Genomic DNA, 19,810 nt, shown 5'->3' with positions numbered 1-19,810 from the left:
CTGAGAGCTTTAGGTAGAGGCAAAGGCTTACTGTCATGGAAAGAGCCCAGGGTTAGAAACCTAGAATCCCAGGAGACTGGGATTCTAGTGCCAACTCTGGCACTAACCTTAGCTAGGTCAGTAACAACCTTTCTGGGCCTTATTTGCCTTATCTATAAAGCAAGAGGTAAACATAAAACATTATGTTATAGGTCCCTTTCAATGCTAACATTCCACTTTTTAAAAAAAGATGTACAGTTTTCTCTCTTAGGTTAAAGTTCCAGGTCCTAGTCCTTATTGTTCAAGGCCTATGTTATAATCCTGCCTCTGATCTTGGAAGGCAGGAATAAGAATACTTCCGTAGGTACTTTTAATTAAACGTAATAAACCACTTTAAACTATAGTTGTGGCTATAACAAATTTAAATATTGGGGATATCAGGAGGTTACAGGGACATGGACAACAGAGACTTGACCAGGAGTTAATGGTATAACATTACTGCGGTTGCTTCAAATATCACCAAGTCTATTTACATAATTACTCACAGAATTAACCCATATAGCTAATTCTCAATTATGTAGGTTAGGTTATTCAAACCTTTTGTTTCTATTTTCTCTTCCACTGTTATCCTGTAGCTACTTAACTGCTTACTAACTCAGTTTCTACTCTTCAGTAGATACTGAAGAAAATAAATTTTTCATGTTTGTCCATGGTAATGTGAACAAATCAAAAGCTAGAATTAAAATGTTTTACCCATTTAACTTCCTATCTTTGGCAAATAGGGAAATAACACTATTTTTTTTTAAAAGTACTTCAAGCCTTTTCAAATTTTTCATGACCTAAGTTCAAACACATCCAAAAAGAGTTCCCTTAAAAGATAATAAAACTACAGTGTATAATATACAGCATAAGTTATGGCTTCCATCCCTTTTCTATACTGCTTTGGGCATAAATCCTTTATAACAGCAGAAGGATAAATTCAGACTTTTAAACTCTAACTTTTTTTAAAATTAATTTTTATTGGAGTATAGTTGCTTTACATAACATTTTATATATTAAATATAAGAGTAGATAATGTCTTCAGTGGTGTTCCCTATCTGCAAAAGAAATTATCTAATATATCTAGGCTATGCCTCCACTGACCTTATCAAGAAACCAAGGCCAGAAATGCAAACTTTGACTTCATAAAATTTATTAACACAGAATGAGTAGAATGCCATTCAAGGTGGCCATCTAAAGATTCCTCTAGGGACTTCCCTGGTGGTCCAGTGGTAAAGAACCTGCCTTATAATGCAGGTTCGATGCGGATTCAATCCCTGGTCAGGGAACTAAGATCCCACATGCCGCCGGGCAACTAAGCCCGCGTGCCACAACTACTGAGCTCGCGCGCCTCAACTAGAGCCCACATGCCGCAAAGTTCACAGCCCACTCGCTCTGGAATCTGCGTGCCACAAACTACAGAGCACATGCACCCTGGAGCCTGCGTGCCACAACTAGAGAAGAGAAAACCCACATGCCACAACTAGAGAGAAGCCCACGCCCTGCAACAAAGAGCCCACGCACCACAAGGAAAGATCCCGCATGCCTCAGTGAATATCTCATGTGCTGTAACTAAGACCTGATGCAGCCAAAAATAAATTAAATAAATAAATAATAAATAAATCTTTAAAAAAGATTTCTCTAGAATAGGTATCAGCAACATCTCAATATCACTGATTATCATCAGTGAGAGAAATCCATGGCCATAGCTTTGGATTAAGGCATAGTAAAAGAGAAGAAAGCGCAAAAGTGAATACGAATGCAGAAAAGGAAAACAAAAGGAAATAAGAAAAAAGAAAGCTACAATAATGAAGCATGTCAGATGATCACTTACTGACCCCAGTGCCAGAGGACACATTTGAGAGCTCTAGTTTCCTCTAATGAATAGTAACGTACGGTACATGAATATATGGGCAGGGACCAAGTGAATATCCTGAACCAACTTGGACCTGGCTCCTATTTAGACAGTACAGAAAGGTTAATATGGCAAACTGATGCTGGCATTCTCGGGAAGATGCTATGCAGACTGAACAGTGAAAACACTAGTCGATTAAATTTTAGTCAAGGGGAAGACTGAGAAAGCCGGGGAGACACATCTGGATTTCCTCATCTTCCCAGCATGATTGGGAAGACTAGATGGAAAGATACCACTGATGAAGTATGAACATGAGTAGGCACACACAGAAGGAAGATGGTTTGGGAATGAATGGTGTTCCTTTTTCTCTTTTCCATGGTCATACATTGTTAGCAACCTTCTATAACAAAAGGAAACTCCTACCTAAATATTTACCGCTACCTAAAAACACACATCAGGACCAGAAATGGCCAGTGAAGGGACCAGATGTCAGTGTCTATCAACATCAATGTTATGCTGCTGGTATCTTACTAACCCTCCTACCAATAGGTTTGCTGATCAGTACAGGAGGCATCAGAGGAAGTTTTATCCAGACAACAATAATTCCTGTGTGCTGGTACCAAGATCTCAAAGGGTTAAAAGAAGTCATGCCAACATCCTTTTCTTTATCAATTATCAACTTCAATTTCTGGGCATCCCATACCACGGTTTTAGGAGATGTGTAATCTTTGGAGACTCACCAAGAGTTGCAGTTCTGGGAGCTCAACAATGACCTAACCCCTTCAGGCAGTTTTAGAAGTTCAAATGTCATAGAAAACTGCTTCACATGCCAATGGCTACCACACCCTGCTCTAGCGCATACTTCCCTGCCTATTAGAAGTACTAGGTATACCTCTGTGGCTAGCCATTGTCAACAAAGAAATAGGCCAGCTGGGAAAAGAGCCAAAAATCTTTGGTTGGAAAGTTTTCAAGGTAGGCAGACACTCTGGTTTAGCCTTTAATAACGTACATTTGGAACAGTATAAATAATAAATTAGGAGTAACAGTCACCAAAGGGCTATTAATGTTCTTGGATTTGTGACATCTTTTAATAACATTATTATTATTACATCTTCTAAAACCCAGAGCACAGGAGGCAATAGCTTGGAGTTGGATCCACTACTTGCATTCTCAATCCAACTTCTTTCTTGCTCTCATCTATCTTCATGCCTCAACACAGACCCCAATCCCTACCAAACACCTCAGAAGATATCCAAGTGCAATACCCTGTCACTGGCTGTCTTCAGCTTAAAACACTACCTGCTCCGTTTTCCTGCCATTCCCAGCTTTAGGTCAGGCTAGTGTCCTCTTTGGCTATATTACTATGCTCCTCAAAAGACTCAGTTGCCTAAATTCTTTTGCACCTAAACAGTGTTAAGAGCTGAACAACAGAGTTGCACACCTAAACCTCCCTCCCGCCAATACAGAAGCCATATCCCTAAGCTACCACACAGAATCCAAGTTCCAGCAGCAATGATGTTTTGAAAGCTCCTGGAGGCTAACCTAAAAAGGCAGAAAGCAACTCTACCCTACTGCCTACATCCATTCAGTAAATATTTACTAGGTCTACCATGTACAAAAGGCCCTGTGTCCCATGCCCTTCTTTTGTAGGAAGCTGTTTCTTCTCTCCCATGTACACCTGTGCTCTCGTACCCTCTTAAGCAGTCCCTTTGCCAACTCCTAAGAACACTGCTTCCTTCCCCAGACTAAGGCCTTCTCCCAATGCTCGGATCCTTAATAACTTCTCTATATTCACCTAACTTACCATATTATTAGTACATCTTAGCCTGATTTGGGTCTAAAACCTCTGCTGAACAGTGTTTTGCTTTCTAATTATGAGCTGACAGCCACTTCTGGTTACCACACTCACATCTTGATATAAGTTTGTATGTTGTCTTTCAGCAGTGATTCTCACTTTATGTGCATCAGGATCACTTGAAAGTCTCGTAAACATAAAGACAGCTTGGCTGAAGAGTCTGCATTTCCAACAAGTCCCCAGGTGCTGCTTACGCTGCTGGTCCAGGGACCATACTTTGGGGAACTATCACCTTTGAGAATCTGATAAAAGTTATGAAAGACTGCACTTACATATAAAAGTGTGCATGCAATTTCAAAGGATTCATGAATGTTAATTTGTAGGTGCCTTCTGCTCTATATTCTTTTAAGAAATGTTTAAGACCTGCTGTCTCCTGACTTGACCATAGGAAGTACTAACTGTGGTACAAATGAGCATGCAGACACCTCCTAAGAATAAGGAGGAAGTGCTTGGTACTGGAAAGTCAATTCTGTCCAATGGGCTGCCCTCTTCAGTCTCACATGTCTCTTTTATACATGCTTGTGAACATTTTTCCGTACTTCTGGTTCAACTCTCAGAATCAAAAGACTCATCACTTAGTATTTAAAAGGCTCTATGGAGTCACTCAAACAAAACTATTTTATAGGGGAGGAAGTGGTCTGGTAGAAAGAACATAAATACTGGATTAAGACAGAAGTAGATTGAAATCCTGATTCTGCTTTTCTTAAAGATACAACCATTAACCTTCAATTTCTCCATTTACAAAACTGGAGATTTTATAGGGAAAATCATTTTTTCCCCTTCTGGGCAAAGGTATAAGGAATAAAAGGGGGAATGATTCTACTATTCAAAACCAATGATTCTTATTTATGGTAAGGAATTTAAATGCTGGAGGAGGGAACGTCTAAACTAAGAAAATGAAAAAATTGAACTAAATAATTTCTAAGATGCCTTCAAATCCAACATTTTGTATTTATGAACTCTAACTAGCCAGCATATTCAACAATCATTTACTCTTCAACTCAGCACAAACTCCTTAAAAAAACAATCATACCTTCCTTTATTACACCCTTCCCTTCCCTCTATAGTGTCGAACATCATTCCAACATCTGCTGGAAAAATAAAATAAATATGAATAATACATTATTCTTCTCCCCTCAAATAGGCCAGTGTAAAATACATCTTATCAACACAGAAAAGCCCTTTGGAAGAAGTTTCCCTCTGTATTTTCTCAACAGTTAGCCAGAATCCATTAAATTCATCTTTAACCTATTCAGTAAGATCTCTCAGGATTTGGCTATAATAGATGTAGTTCAACACTGTATGCTTTGTTTCTTAAAGATCTAGCAGATATTCTTTTCTCATTCTACAATCCTATTACTGGGTTGGCCAAAAAGTTCGTTCAGGTTTTTCCGTAAGATGTTATGGAAAGGCCCGAACGAACTTTTTGGCCAACCCAACAGCCCGTTGCAGAACTGTTACATTGGATGTAATGTGTGTGAATGTACAAATATGTCTATCAAAACTACCCCCAAAATCCTAGGTCCTATGAATTGATGAACTACCTAAGAGCCAAGCAATTTCCACTAAAACATACCTCTTGTAGAAGACGTGGGTCCAGGCAGTCACCATCATCATTAAACATAGACTCCCAGCTCTCCTCAGTAGCAGCACTTGCTTCTGTGTGAGACACATCAGTTGCTTTCAATTCCATGGATGTTTCCACAGATACTGATTCTATATCAGGAAAGGTTACACCAAATTCTATAGTCTCTGAACCATCTTCTTTTGTTTTGAACTCTTCAGCAGTTTTAAGTTCATGCAATGCCTCTGTTATATCACCAGTACAATCTTGATGACTGCCCAAGGCACCATCTGAAAATACTTCTGTCCCATTTAACATACTGAGTTCAGAGTCCAAAAAAGTGTTACAATTACTACCAGCAATCTTCTTTATAGGTAAGGAGGAAGCACAATCTGACAAGCTCTCTATCAACTTTCCTGTTGACTCTGTGAACCTAGATGAAATACTCTCAGCATAAATATCTGAGCAAGCAGGCAGGTTGCTGAAATGTTCAGTGTCATTCCCCCTTTTAGCTACATGAAGAGGGGCTGTATCTGCAGTCATTTCTAAATAGTCTGAGAAACTACTTGTGTTGCTACAGGCCTCATGAGCTACTCTAACAGCAAGTACAGTTATCTGATCAGATATGGTATCTGTAATGTCCATCATACATGTCTTATTGGTAATGTCACCTACACTCTTAGACCCATTATTTGTATATGTTTCATGAGCAAGGACAGCTGTATCAGAAGAGTCACGCTTTACACATAACTCATCAGCAGTGCTGTCATTCTCCTCACACTCCCTAATCATTGTTGGATCAAAAATGTCATTTGTGCTCTCTAATTTGCTGACTATAGTCATCTGATGAGAGATGTGACCCATAGTCTCAGGAATGGAATCTACACCTTTCTGACCCAAGATGAAATCTGTACTGTTCGTTGTATCACCAACATTCTCAGCATCCAAGTCTATGCAAGTCTGATCAATGATACCAACTGGACTTCCAGGAACAGAATCAGTGGTGATGCCCCCGTTGCTGCGCTTCAGCATTCCACCCGCTGTCTGCTTGCCTTGCTGTACAATTCCAGAATCAGAGCTTGGTTTTACTGGTGCAATCATACTCTCAGGTTTCACCACAGAACTAAAATCTCCAGGAAATTGGGATAGTATGTCTGCAACCCTGGCATCAGTTTCCATTCTGCTTTCCAAATTTCTATCTTCAAATGTTTCCCCATTTAGTTCATGCCTATTGAAATCACAGAATTCCACATTTTGGAAAGGTTTGTTTGGAACCTGAGCCTTACTGATTTCTGAACAAGACTGAGATTGAAGCAACCCATCCTGTTCTGTCACATCTCTGGTTTCAACCTCCAAACACTCTATCTTCTTTGGTTTAAAATGTCTTTGTAAAGGTAGGATAGGTATAATCCCAGGATTTGGGACTCTTTGCTGATGTCCTTGGGATAATACTTTTTTGGATTCTGTGGTTGCCCTCTTAGTACAAACATTATCTTTATTTCTTTCTTGAAGCCACGCATCTTTATTAAATTTTGTTGAAGCTTTCTTTCCTTCCCTACGATTGTGCTCCTTTTTATCAGGATTAATACTTAGTCTTTGAGCCTCAGGCTTCTCTCTAATGATCTCCTTTTGAGAGAAAGAATCTTCCTTTTGTTCTTCTTTCACCATGGAGTTAGGTGGACCACAGCTTTTTCCCTCATCACCTGATTTGTGCACTACTATACCCCTTCGAGCTTTGGGTACATAAAGCGCCATGTCAGGCCTCCTGACTCGAACTCTGCATCTCTCTGCTTCTTGCTGCATGGCACCACCTCAATCTGCAAGAAAAAAGAGAGAATGATTCAATTACCAAAACCTAATTACAATGTGTTGAGCCAAGAGATTTTTAAAGACTAGGTAGAGGGCCTACTAATCCATCCTATAGAAACCCTCAAGTTAAAAAAAAAGTAAAACCTGCCATAAAATAATTAATGCAATCAGGTAAGCAACTAAGGAGAGTAAATTCCAAAATAACTCATGAGCCCATGAATTTTATCCATATAGCCTCTTTCCTCTACCTTCCAAGTCCTCTCTACTTTTTTTTAACATGTAGCCTTGTCTTCAGCTGAATTAAAACAGATGAGAAAAGTGATTACAGGCTATCAGGTACTCATAAAACACAACCATCTTAGGAGCTCAAAATTTACACTGAAGAATACATTCAAGGAGAACCCCTAAAAGCACATTTGTTCAACATAAATATATATACATAAATATGATTTTAAGAGTAACATATGAATGAGAGTAACTTGAATGTGGGCTAGAAAATGAGACAACTAATCATGGACTGCTTTCTAGAAGATGCTGCTTGTGAACTATGATTTTTAGGAAAGAAACAGGTAGTGGGAAAGAGAAAGTCATCATTCTATTAACACTATTTAATCAAATGACCTACTATAAATTTTTCTTCCTTCTAGTAGCAATAAAATAGGTCTGGGTAGGATAAAGGAGGGTGGAGGCCAAGGAATGTGAGGGGACAACCCACCGGTAACTCCCTGACAACCTCTACCGTGGTTGGTCGATGGAATTTAACAAGGAGAAAAAATTTAACAAAGGTTAATAAATAAAACTTTATTTACTATCTACAAAATACAAGGAAATGTACTAGACTATTTCATACTGAGTTATTCTTTTCATCTTCAAAATAATACTGTGAAGTATATACTAGTTTGCCCAGAGCAAAGAGAATAAGAAGGTCCTACACATAGCAAAGAAACACCCATATACACTCAGAAGCACCCACTGTTAATATTTCACCACATACCTTTCAAAGGAAAAAGACAGTAAGAGGGAAAGGCTAACAAATCCTGTCCACTCTATTACAGATCCCTAAAATTTCACCTGATCAGAATACTTCCTCAGTGAAGAAGCCCCACTTTCATGGCCAGGCTATTTTCTTTTCAGCCCAGGGATATACCATGGCCCTGATCATCAAGTGTCTCCAGTGATCCACCTGTCCCTTTTCTCTTTTGATGTCTTAATTATTATCTAGCTCATCATTCTGCATGGATTTTCTATCTTTCCATTTGTGGAAGAATATGACTTCAACATTTAGCCATGCCAAATCTTTTTAAAACATCTATTTTTCAAAAATAGAAGTACTAAAGTATATTTTTCATTGGAGGGGATGCCATAGACACAGTGTATCTTGATCTCAGGTAGCAAAACATCTGACAAAACATATCATGATGAACTGTTAAGATGGTAAAATATGGGCTACTAAGAACCGGTAGGTGGACTCACAATAAAAAGTAATGATAATGGGTAGAAGCAAATTTAGAGAGCGTTATGCAACGGAGAACTATGTCCCCATTGCCCTTTAAAATTCAACATTTTAAACAATAATTTGGATGCAAACAATGAACACTGAGTATTTATCAAATGTGAACCGACACAAAATCGACAGGATTAATAAATAACAAAAATGATAAAATTACAATTTAATATCATTTCTATAATCTGAAATGCTGTGCTGAAAGCAATATGAAGACTAAGAATGAATAAATACAAAGACCTGCTTTGGGTTAATAAAAAAAAAAAAGAATCAAGCAACACAGAATAAAATGTATAATTTGCACAGAAAAAAAAAAAAAGATCTGAAGGCTTTTACTTCATCTACAAAGTCAATAAAAGCCAAAAGATAGTGATGTGGATGTTTAGAAAGGCAACAGTCTTAGATTACAAAGTCTAGAAAATATACAACACAAGGTATGGTTAAAGGAACTAAAGGTATACTCCTTGCCCAAAAAGGTCTAAATGGAAACATCCCAGCTACCTTTATACCTGAAGATTGGTTGCTCTACAGGATTGGTTGCTTCCATATTTCTTCAGAAGTCAGTTACCAGAACCAACTGGTAGAAATTAAAAGAAAACAAAGTTTACCTCAATATAAAAAAGAACTCTACTTTTAGAGTTCTCCAACGCCATTATCAGGTATTCTGTCTCTAGAATAAGTTAAATACAATCTAGACGATGGACTAATACTAGAGAAAGAATTCCTATCTGTAAGGCAGATTGGTCTGGATTAATTTTAAGTGTTCTTCAAACTCTAAATTATGATTCTATTTGTCATACACAACAGACATATATCAAAGGCTTCAAATTTAAAATTATTTTGTGCTACAGCAAATGGCTTTTAAAACTCAACCTTCTTTTTTTCTTAGTTAATGTCTACACATCATCATGGTTATTTCAAAAGCTGAATAACAGTATAATAAATTTATAATATTATCTATTTCTTACCAAAGCACTGAATTCAATTATACCCTGTCCAGCACTGTGCTGGTAAATGTTTAGCAACTGGCTTTCCAAGTGTAGTTTGGAGTATTATTTTCATTTACATCAATGATGTCACCAATGTGAGTGATGTGACTTCTTTGTGGAAGTGGATAATCATTTTTGAATGAAAGAATATATTCTCAATTTTTTGAGCTATGCACAATAAATAGCTAAAGACATAGCACTTTTGAAAGTCAGCATTATTAGCATTTCTCCATCACTTTAAGTCTAGAAAATCAATAAGCAATAAATCAAACCCTGATTTATGGCATTTGCTGATCTCTGTGATGTAAATATTCCTACCGTGGCTAATTTCAAGCTACCAACGTGGTGTTATCAATGAACCTGGACTTGGGAAAAGGACACACAGTAGCCCACCATGACACAGTATTTCAACCATAAAGGTACACTATACATTAATAACTTCAAGAGCACAGATCATAGTAAAATGAAATAATTAGGAAGTGATGAATTTTAAATATTTATTAACTTTTTATAAATGTCACTTATTTAATAATGAGCTATAATTTAATTTTTAATAATGGATATGTTTAATAATCAGTTTGAAAAATTCCTAAACAGTTAGCTCTTACACCAGTAGAAGATGCTCCAATACACCACCACCGGCTGTTTTGTTAAAATCAGTATCCAAAAAGATCTACACACTGCATTGGTCTTTCATAGGTGCCTGTCACACTGGCTTTGTTTTTGTTTTCCTATCTTGCCATTCATTTGTTAAAGAAACTGGGTTACATGTCCTTTAGAATTTCCCACATTCTCGAGTTTGCTCGTTGTACTCTTTAGCATTAATAAGTTTTTATATATAATCTCTGTGCTTCCTAAAAAGCAGTGGTTGATCTAGAGTCTTGATAGAATTGGGGTTTAATTTTTTTACAGCAAGAATATGTCATATATGGTGCTATGAACTTCCTACTGCATCACATCAGATAGCAATAATGTCTGATTATCTCCTTTTTGTAATAATACGCATTGATCAGTGGGTTCAGGTACTGTCCATCAGCCTGAACCGTCCACTATAAAGTTCCCTCTCAGTCTTTTACCCAATGGTTTTAGTAGCTTTAGAGGAATACTGCCAAGATATACTATTTCATCAGGGTTTGCAAAATGATGACATTCTAATTCTGGTATTCATTGTGCATTTGTTAGCTGGAATTCTTTTACAGTGAACTTTCCCTCATCAACTATTCTGTGATTCTGAGGCACATTTTATATAGATAAGACAGGATATTTGATTATTTATTTACCAGTTTCTGAATGAATTGGTTCCATGACCAACATTTTGTTGTTGTTGTTGATTTTAACAAAACAAAAAACCTCACAGATTTTCACTTATTTTGTTTCAATCCAGTGCAATAATTATTCTTCTTGAAGCTCAAACTATCTTTGGCCAATGGCAGCCCCTTCAAGGTCCTTTTTACACAAGCCCAAGTTATCCTTGATAGTTCCTTGCTTTGTAGTATGACAGCTTGTCATACTAGACCAGAGCTGGAATCAGCTGCTTTTTTCAAGAAGCCCTAGTTCACTTTAGTGAAAAATAGTATTTTAACACGGGCACTATAGGAATTCACTGCTTCTTGGTTAGTCACTGTGTCTAAGCCTTTTCAGATCTCATAGTCAATCTCACATTGATTTTTGCAATGAAATGATAATGAAAATACATATTTCCATGCTTTATTCATCTCATAAGTTATTTAGAAGTGTCTGCCAAATGTATATATATATATTTTTAATTACTTTTAAATTGATTTCCAACTTACACCGTGGTATAAATGAGATCAAGTCTTCAAAATGTGTTGATTTTGTTTCATGGTCTAGTAAATGGTCAATTTTGGTAACTGTTTCATCTGTGCCTAAAAATAATGTATAAGAGCTAAATTTTGGGGTTCTGTGTATGTGTATTCATAAAATCAAGTTTATTAAAGTATTGTTCAAATCATACTACTTACTGTCTGTGCTTAATCACTGAGAAGTATGGATAAAATACCCACTGTGTTTGTGGATTTATTGATTTCTCTAAGTTTGTATATTAATTTTTATATAATTTGTCAAAGTAATGTTATCAGATATTTATATTTAGGATTGTTCTATCTTCCTGGTAAATTGTTACTTTTGCCATTATGAAGTGATCCCTTCTACTGGTGACCCTAAAGGGGATCCCTTCTATTGGTGGGGGAAGGGGGGGACGAACCAAAAGTCTATTTTGTCTGAAAGTAATATAGCTATAGCAACTATACTGCTTAGTTAGGTATCTCTTCTTATCCTTTTACTTTCAGACTTTCTGTGTCATCACGTTTCAGGTGTCTCTTGCAAACAGTATACAATCGAATTATGAATTCTTTAATGTCTGTCAAATTTTCAATCAAATTTGACATTCTGTCAATGTCAAACTGTCAAATTTAGTCAATTAACATTATTGTGATTATAGATACATCTGGAAGTATTTCTACCTTTTTATTTTGTGCTTCCTTTCCATTTATCCTACTCTTTGTAGTTTTCTTCTTTCCTGCTTTCTTCCAGGTTGATGGAGTTCTTCTACCGCTCAGAAAGCTCTATACTATATTCCTAGTCTGTTCTTTATCATTTTAGCAATTAACTTGAGTACTTGTCTAAATATCTCAAGTTGATCATTATTTGTATCTGTCTCCTAGACAACTGTACAATGATTTTATTTTACAATCCCTTCATACATACTCTTAGTTTTTGTCTGAAAATATCTTTACATTGCTCCCATTCTTTAATGGATTTTGACTTCTACTGTTACTGTTAAGAAATCTGTTGTCAGTTTGTCACTGATTTGTAAGTGATCTCTCTTTCCTCTCTGATGATTCTCAAGATATTCTATTATGTGTTTGGTGTTCTCAAGTGTCTACTATGTGTTTTAGTTTGTGTTTAGTATTATTTTTCTACTGGGATAACTATGCTTTTGAATTTTACCAGTTCTATTTATTCAGGGCAGTATCTTCAGATCCATCTTATAAATCACTAGTTTTCTCTTCACATTTGTCTATTTTGCATTCTATCCTATCCAATCAGTATTTTTTTTTTTTAATGACTGAAGTTTTATTATAGAAGTCCTATTTATACTCCACCCTGCCTCTGATCTCCCTGGCCTTACGTTTTTAACAGTTTTGTCGTTCTTCTTCTATTTGTTTTCTTCTTTTATCTTTAATCATGTTTAACATTTCTATTTTATTATTTAATGTTCATTATTATAAATGTGGCATTTACTTTTAAATTAGTTTTATAATTAGTTTTAATTATTTAATATTAAATATTTATTATTCAATAGTTCTACTTTGTGAAGTTCCTGAGGATTTAACTCTGCTGTCTCCTTTGTCTCTGACTTTTACTTAAAGCACTGTCTTCTTTTGTTGGTGGTGGTGGTGCTGTAACTTTGGGTAGTGAGTTCAACATCTGTGCGCCTTTATCAGTGGGAATTCCATAGAGCCAGACTATAAGTATTCCTCTATACAGTGATTCTTCATTAATGTGAATTTTTAAGTTTGAAGTTTTCTGAAGGATGCAGTAAATATAAATATGAAACACAAACCCAGATGAGAGTAAAACAGTAGCTATACAATCTCAGGAAACGTTCCCCCCCTCACTCAGAACCCAGGTGAAAACAGACAAGCATCCTTATTTTCTTTCTGTAACTCTGAATAATTTTTTTTCCCTAGCCTACTCTTTGAGTGAGGGTATTAACACTTTGAGATTTAAGGCTTTAAGTGGTGAACTCAGTTCCAACTCATCTCTCTCAGGCCCAATGCCTCCACTCTTATTTCCCACAGGGCTATTAAAATCCAAGCCTCTTAGTTACCAAGAACGTCAACATTAGTAAAATAAAAAATAAATAAAAACTGTAAAGAAAATCGAAATAGGGGAACTTTCTTAAAATTACAGCCCATCCACATAATGGGTTGATATCCAAAACATAATACTAACTGAAACAAGAAAATTACAATCCAATTCATTTTTTTTGTTTGGTTTTTTTTTTGCACAGAAGTGTACAATCAAGTATAGGCTATGGTTCCCAGCCCAATGTTTGATTAGCCCTTATATCAGACAAATTACTTAATTTCATTGTGGCAAAAGTTACCACTTTAAGCCTTAGTTTACTCGAAGTATAAAATGAGACCTATTTCATAGACACATTGAACAGACTAATTAAACGATGCATACATAGAAACTTGCCAGTCATGTTAAAAGTCTCAATAAAAGTTAGCTATTATTTAAATAGGCAGTTGAGTTCCTTAAGTTACAAGTTTACACAAGGAATCAAAAGTCCTTATAATACAATAATATTCAAAATGTGCCTTGATCACATATAAAATCCATTTCTACTTGACACTAACATCTACTGCAACTATGTATCCTGGCTTTGCCCATCAATCTCTCACTAATAGCCTAATGTTGTAAGCATCCAATAATACAAAGTAAACACAATGCAATTCAACTGTAAAGTGAAAATACAAATATTGAAAAGAATGCAGGATTTCATGAAGTCTATAAAAATACTGAAGGAAGTACTCATCTCAGAGCAAAACCCTTGGGGAATGAAGATCTGGCAGAATCAAACCAGTGAACAACTGAAGAAGGGAAAATCTAACAAGGATGATGACAGGACAGGAATCAAGAAAGGAAATGTCAAGGGCTAAAGAAAAATCTCTTGAGAAACTGTTAAAGCTCTCAACAGTTTTGGTAAAACTGAAGCTCTTGTCTAATCTATATGATTAATACTAAGAAAATCAAAGTAAAGGATGCTATCAGACTATCACACAATTTTAGTGAAAAAAAGTTATACCAAGAAAGTACTTATATCATTCTTTGTTAATTCTAAGAATTAGCACAACTGTAATTACAACCTAAATTTTATTAAATATGTGGTAAAATAAACATTTTCATGTCAGAAAATTGTCCCTAACAGGTTTTTTTTCATTAATAACTATGAAACTTTAGTCTCCATTTTAAATAGGTCCACCTTAAGACATATTTTCGAAGTACCAATTTTCTCATTTAACTAAGTTTTCTCATAAATATATATTCCTAAGGGGAGAAAGGCTATCATCTAAACTGTTAACAGTGGTTACATCTGGGAGAGCAGAAAATGAGAGAGGGAAAAGAATTAAGAATTACTATCTTTTTATACATTTACCTCAGTTTGTTTGAATTTGTTACAATAAATGTAGTTATTTTTGTAATTAAAAACAAAATCACTAAAATTTAAAGATATGTTATTGCTTTAGTATAAGAGGCCATTACCATAAATTGGTGTAGGAGAAAGCAAAGGCAAAGAAAACTGACAAACAGATCTTTATTGGACAAAATTACTATAAGTAGGAAAATGATGAATGGAGAAAAGGGCAACTCTTTAATATACTTCATAGGATAATAAAACAAACAGCACAGAAATTACTTGACATTGGAAAGATAATCTCACAAATGTTGCAGAATGCCGAGCAACCTCTACTTTTTGGTCTAAGAATAATCTAGAACTACATTGTCCAATACACTAGCCACTATCCACATGCAGTTACTGAGCACTTGAAAAGTGGCCAGTGTAAATTAAGATGTGCTGTGCTTGTAAAATATGTCTGGATTTCAACGACTTGGTATAGAAAATAAAAAGTAAAATGCCTCATTAATATTCTTAAATTGATTATATGTTTAATACTACTATTTTGGATATAATGGATTAAATAAAACACATTAAAAGTAATTCCGTCTGTTTATTTTTATATTTTTAATATGGCTACTAGAGAATTTAAAATTACATATGTGGCTCATATTTGTGGCCTGTGTTATATTTCTAACGGAACAGCACTAGTCTAAGATCTTGCCATGTCCTTAATGCCACAAGAACACAGTCTGGCTTTTCCTCTTGTGTCTTGCCTGTTTCAGATTTTTTCACTTTCAGCAAAAAGGGAATGTACCAAACCAAGGAATCAACTAAAACATGAATGCATAGATAAGCTTATCTCGGCACAAACAATTTAATTTTCCCAAATTTCATAATGATAAAAAAAATAAAGCATCAAAAGAAGTAAAGTCTACTTATATTTCATAAATCAGAAAATAAGACTGATTGGACGACATTCCCATGTGGTGAAATCTACCCTCAACAAATTTAGGAGCATTTTTTTCATATATGTTTAAAACTGTGCAGGGCCTTAGATTTAGAATCATTTAACAACTGCCTTTGTTCTACTAGACTATCAAGAGCATTCTTATTCTCACTGGTCTACTTAGAAGCGGGCAAAACTAAGAAATGCCAACATCCTTCAGTTCAGTAGTGTATATGTGCATCTGTAAAGGAATAAAAGTATCCTAAAGGCAGATTTAGTACGTTTATAATTAAACGTAATATACAAAATATATTAAGTGACATAAGTAAACCAATAGATTTCTGAGCACTAAAATATAATTATACACTTTTAACTTCAGGCATCCCTTCAGAAAGATTCACTGTCCTTCCGCCCCTAATTTCATAGTCTGGTGAATGGTATCACTATCAACCCAGTAGTTCAAGCCAGAAACCTGGAAGTCATTATCTATGACATTTCAATCAATTAACAAGCCCTGTTCATTCTACTTCTATACTGCTTCCCGTGCTTTTCTAAAATACAAGTCAGATTTGGTCATTTCCTTGTTCAAAACTCTTCAGTGGCTCTTTATCACGTACATAAAGTATCTCACATAGCAGATTTGGCCCTACATGATCTAGCTCCATTGCCACCCTAAAACTGCCTAGCTGCCCAGTCTCATCTCCAGCCGCTCCTAATATCAGACTTTAGAGTCCATCGATTCCAACTCCTGATAGTACTAGAAACATGCCCAGCTGCCTTCTCACACCTCTGTGATCTAAGACTCGTTATTTTCTCAGTCAGATGTCTGCCTGATACTCTCCTACCTGCCCTTCAAATCTCACTTTCAAGGTTACCTCCTCTAATTTCATCACTGACTCCCTGATATACTACGGTCCTACCCATAAGTTCCCACTACATATCATTACAAATACCTTCACTAAAACAATTATCATATTGTTTTACAGGTATGTGTTTGCATGTCTGGCTCTCTTCTAAACAGGAAGTTCCTTCAGTGTAGGGTTAGTGTCTTTTTGTCTCATAGCACTGCATTTGGCACTAAATAAATACTATCTGTTAATACATGGCAAGTGAGACTTCTCAATAGGTGATGCTCTCCCAACCCCTAGTTGAGACTTGGGGTCCCATTCACTCCACAAACATTTATTGAATACCTAGTATGTGCTAAGTCCCCTCTTAGACACTGGGAACACAGCAATGAACAAAACAAAGTCTGGCCTCATGGAGCTTACACTGTAATGGTGGAGATAAAAAATAAACATTTAAATATATATTATAATGTTTGACAGTGGTAAATGTGATGGAGTAAAATGAAGGAGGGACAAGAATACAGAGTGATGGGGTGTGTGGCTATTCTAGAAGGGAAGACCATATGGAAAAGTGGGGAAGACCACTCTGAGGATTTAATACCTGCGTTTATACTTGAGTTCAATCAGTGAGTCACAGAAATTATCTGGAAAAGAGAATTCCAGGAAAAAAAGAAGAGCAAGTACAAAAGCTATGAGGCAGGCCAAGCTTGAAATGTTCCAGGAATAACAGGAAACAAGTGCGGTAACAGAGTAAAAAGGGGCACCAAAGTTGGTAAGACAGCTAAGGGCCAGAACAAATAGGGACCTGCAGGCCAAGACAAGGTCTTTGGATTTTATTTTCAATGTGTGGGGAAATCACTGGAAGGTTTCACCAAGAGAATGACATGATCTCACTTAAACTTTGCTAAAGATCATTCTAGCAAAAATGTGAGGAATTGACAATAACAGATAAGAACTGAGGAGGAAAATCTGGAAGTCTCACAATAGACATGCAGCAAGTCCAGAGTAGTAACAGAGGAGGTCACAAGAAAAGGTTGGACTAATGATATATTCTGAAGGCAAAGCTAACAAAAACTTGGTGGTATGGTTCTATGGGATGTAACGGGAAGAGAGGAGTCACTTTGAGAGTTTTGGTCTGATCAACCTGGGTGATGACGGTTAAATTTACTAAGATAGGGAAGACTGGGGAAGGAAATAAGAAAAGAGGAATCAAGAGTTGTGATTTGGACACTTTAAATTTGAATGCCCGTTGGACATTGTACGGTTGTTAAGGAAGCAACTGGAAATATAAGTCTGAAGCTCAGGGGAGGTGTAAGAATTGGAGATAAAAATTTGGAAGTCATCACCATAAAGATTCAAGCCAAGAACAGAAATAAAACTACCCAGGGAGTGACAGAGAGAGAAAAGGCCGGGGGAACTGAGTCATGGGGGAACTACAACTCTAGAGGTCAGGAAGAGGAGATGCAGCCAAGCACAGGAGATGGAGGAAGAAAATAGGAAGAAAACAGAAGCATGTAGTATCCCAGAGACCAAATGAAGGAAATTTCTTTAAAAGGCAAGAGTAATCATTTGCATTAAATGTTGAAAAGTCAAGCAGTAAGAACTGAGAATTTTCTACTGGATTTGACAGGATAGAGGTTGTTGGTGACATTGGAATAGTTTCAGTGGAGTTGGGGAGATAAATACCTCACTGGAATGAGGTGAGGAAGAATGATCCAATAGGAAGGGAGAAACTGATGATGAAAATAGGAGATGGGGAGTTTAACTGTAATAAAGGCATATTTACAATAGTTTTTAAATCCTGTAACAAAAAGTTAGCAATTATAAGATTAGAAATTCTATCAATACCAGCTTTGTCATATTATTAGAAACACAAGGGGAGTATTAAATAGAATATGATACTCTGAATTGCTCAAATATTCACCTCAGGACAGTTAAGGTACCTTGAGCCTCAGTATTTCATATATAAATTAAGCTTACACACTCAACATCTTTCTTTAAAGTTATTTTTGCCTTAGCAAATTTCAGGATTTATTAAAGCCTATTGAAAATCAGTCCTTCAGTCATTTGAATTCAGTCCAAGAAACACAAACAAATGAATTCTGCTTCTTTAGCAATGGCCACTATACACATACATACGTTTTTGGAGTATGGGTAATCTTGTGAATGTAGCAGTAAATATTCACTTACAAACTTTTAGAGAGTGTTCAGTGTTCTGCTGACAAAGCTAGATTACAAAGTTCTTTTACTTGGCCACTATGGCCTGAAGTCTCCAGGTAGGAAAAAATGGCATTTCTTTAAACAGGCCACCCTTTCTTAAAGGATAATAGATGGCTCAAAGGTCTATAAAAGAGGGGAAATCTAGTTTTAAGAAAAAATTTAATGAAGTGTAAAGCTAACCAAAAAAAGTGATTTTTTTTCCCTTAATACAAAAGCATCATGCAATAAACCTAAAAATAAATTTTAAAAAATCTGTGTTCTCCCTTTACAGAGATAAGCACTATAAACATCTTGCTATATATGCTTCTGGATCATTTTATATTTTTTAAAAAGCTTTGTGAATGAAACTGATCGGCTATGAGCACAGATTCCTGTATAGAAAGACTTTCTAAGCCAGTTTTTTAAAACTTTTATCTGCACTCCAGTTAAAAACATTTCATATCATGACACAGTACACACAGATTCACGTACTTATATGTGACTGGAAAAAGTTTCATAAAATACATATTTACCCTTACTATTCGTACTGCTCTTATTTTTTTTTAATGTTTATTTATTTGTTTTCTTATTAGTCATCCATTTTATATACATCAGGGTATACATGTCAATCCCAATCGCCCAATTCAGCACACAACAACCCCTACCCCCTGCCGCTTTCCCCCGTGGGTGTCCATATGTTTGTTCTCTACATCTGTGTCTCAATTTCTGCTCTGCAAACCGGTTCATCTGTACCATTTCCTAGGTTCCACATATATGCATTAATATACGATATTTGTTTTTCTCTTTCTGACTTAACTTCACTCTGTATGATACTCTCAAGATGCATCCACGTCTCTACAAATGACCCAATTTCGTTCCTTTTTATAGCTGAGTAATATTCCATTGTATATATGTACCACATCTTCTTTAGCCATTCGTCTGTCGATGGGCATTTAGGTTGCTTCCATGACCTGGCTATTGTAAACAGTGCTGCAATGAACATTGGGGTGCATGTGTCCTTTTGAATTATTGTTTTCTCTGGGTATATGCCCAGTAGTGGGATTACTGGGT

The 19,810-nt window shown here is 36.1% G+C and overlaps 1 protein-coding gene across 1 annotated transcript in view; it reads right to left on the bottom strand.

Annotated features, from left to right (window-relative positions):
- Positions 1 to 19,810, bottom strand: part of R3HCC1L (R3H domain and coiled-coil containing 1 like) — a 90,865-nt gene that overhangs the window by 28,269 nt on the left and 42,786 nt on the right. Inside the window, exon 3 of the mRNA XM_068548322.1 lies at positions 5,305 to 7,109. Within this exon, the coding sequence (XP_068404423.1) occupies positions 5,305 to 7,095 (1,791 nt within the window). The 5' untranslated portion in view covers positions 7,096 to 7,109. The remainder of the gene's footprint in view (positions 1 to 5,304; positions 7,110 to 19,810) is intronic.

The sequence above is a fragment of the Eschrichtius robustus genome, chromosome 7 (assembly GCF_028021215.1).
Source record: "Eschrichtius robustus isolate mEscRob2 chromosome 7, mEscRob2.pri, whole genome shotgun sequence".
NCBI lineage: Eukaryota > Metazoa > Chordata > Mammalia > Artiodactyla > Eschrichtiidae > Eschrichtius > Eschrichtius robustus.
This window is presented reverse-complemented; position numbering and strand designations above follow the sequence as displayed.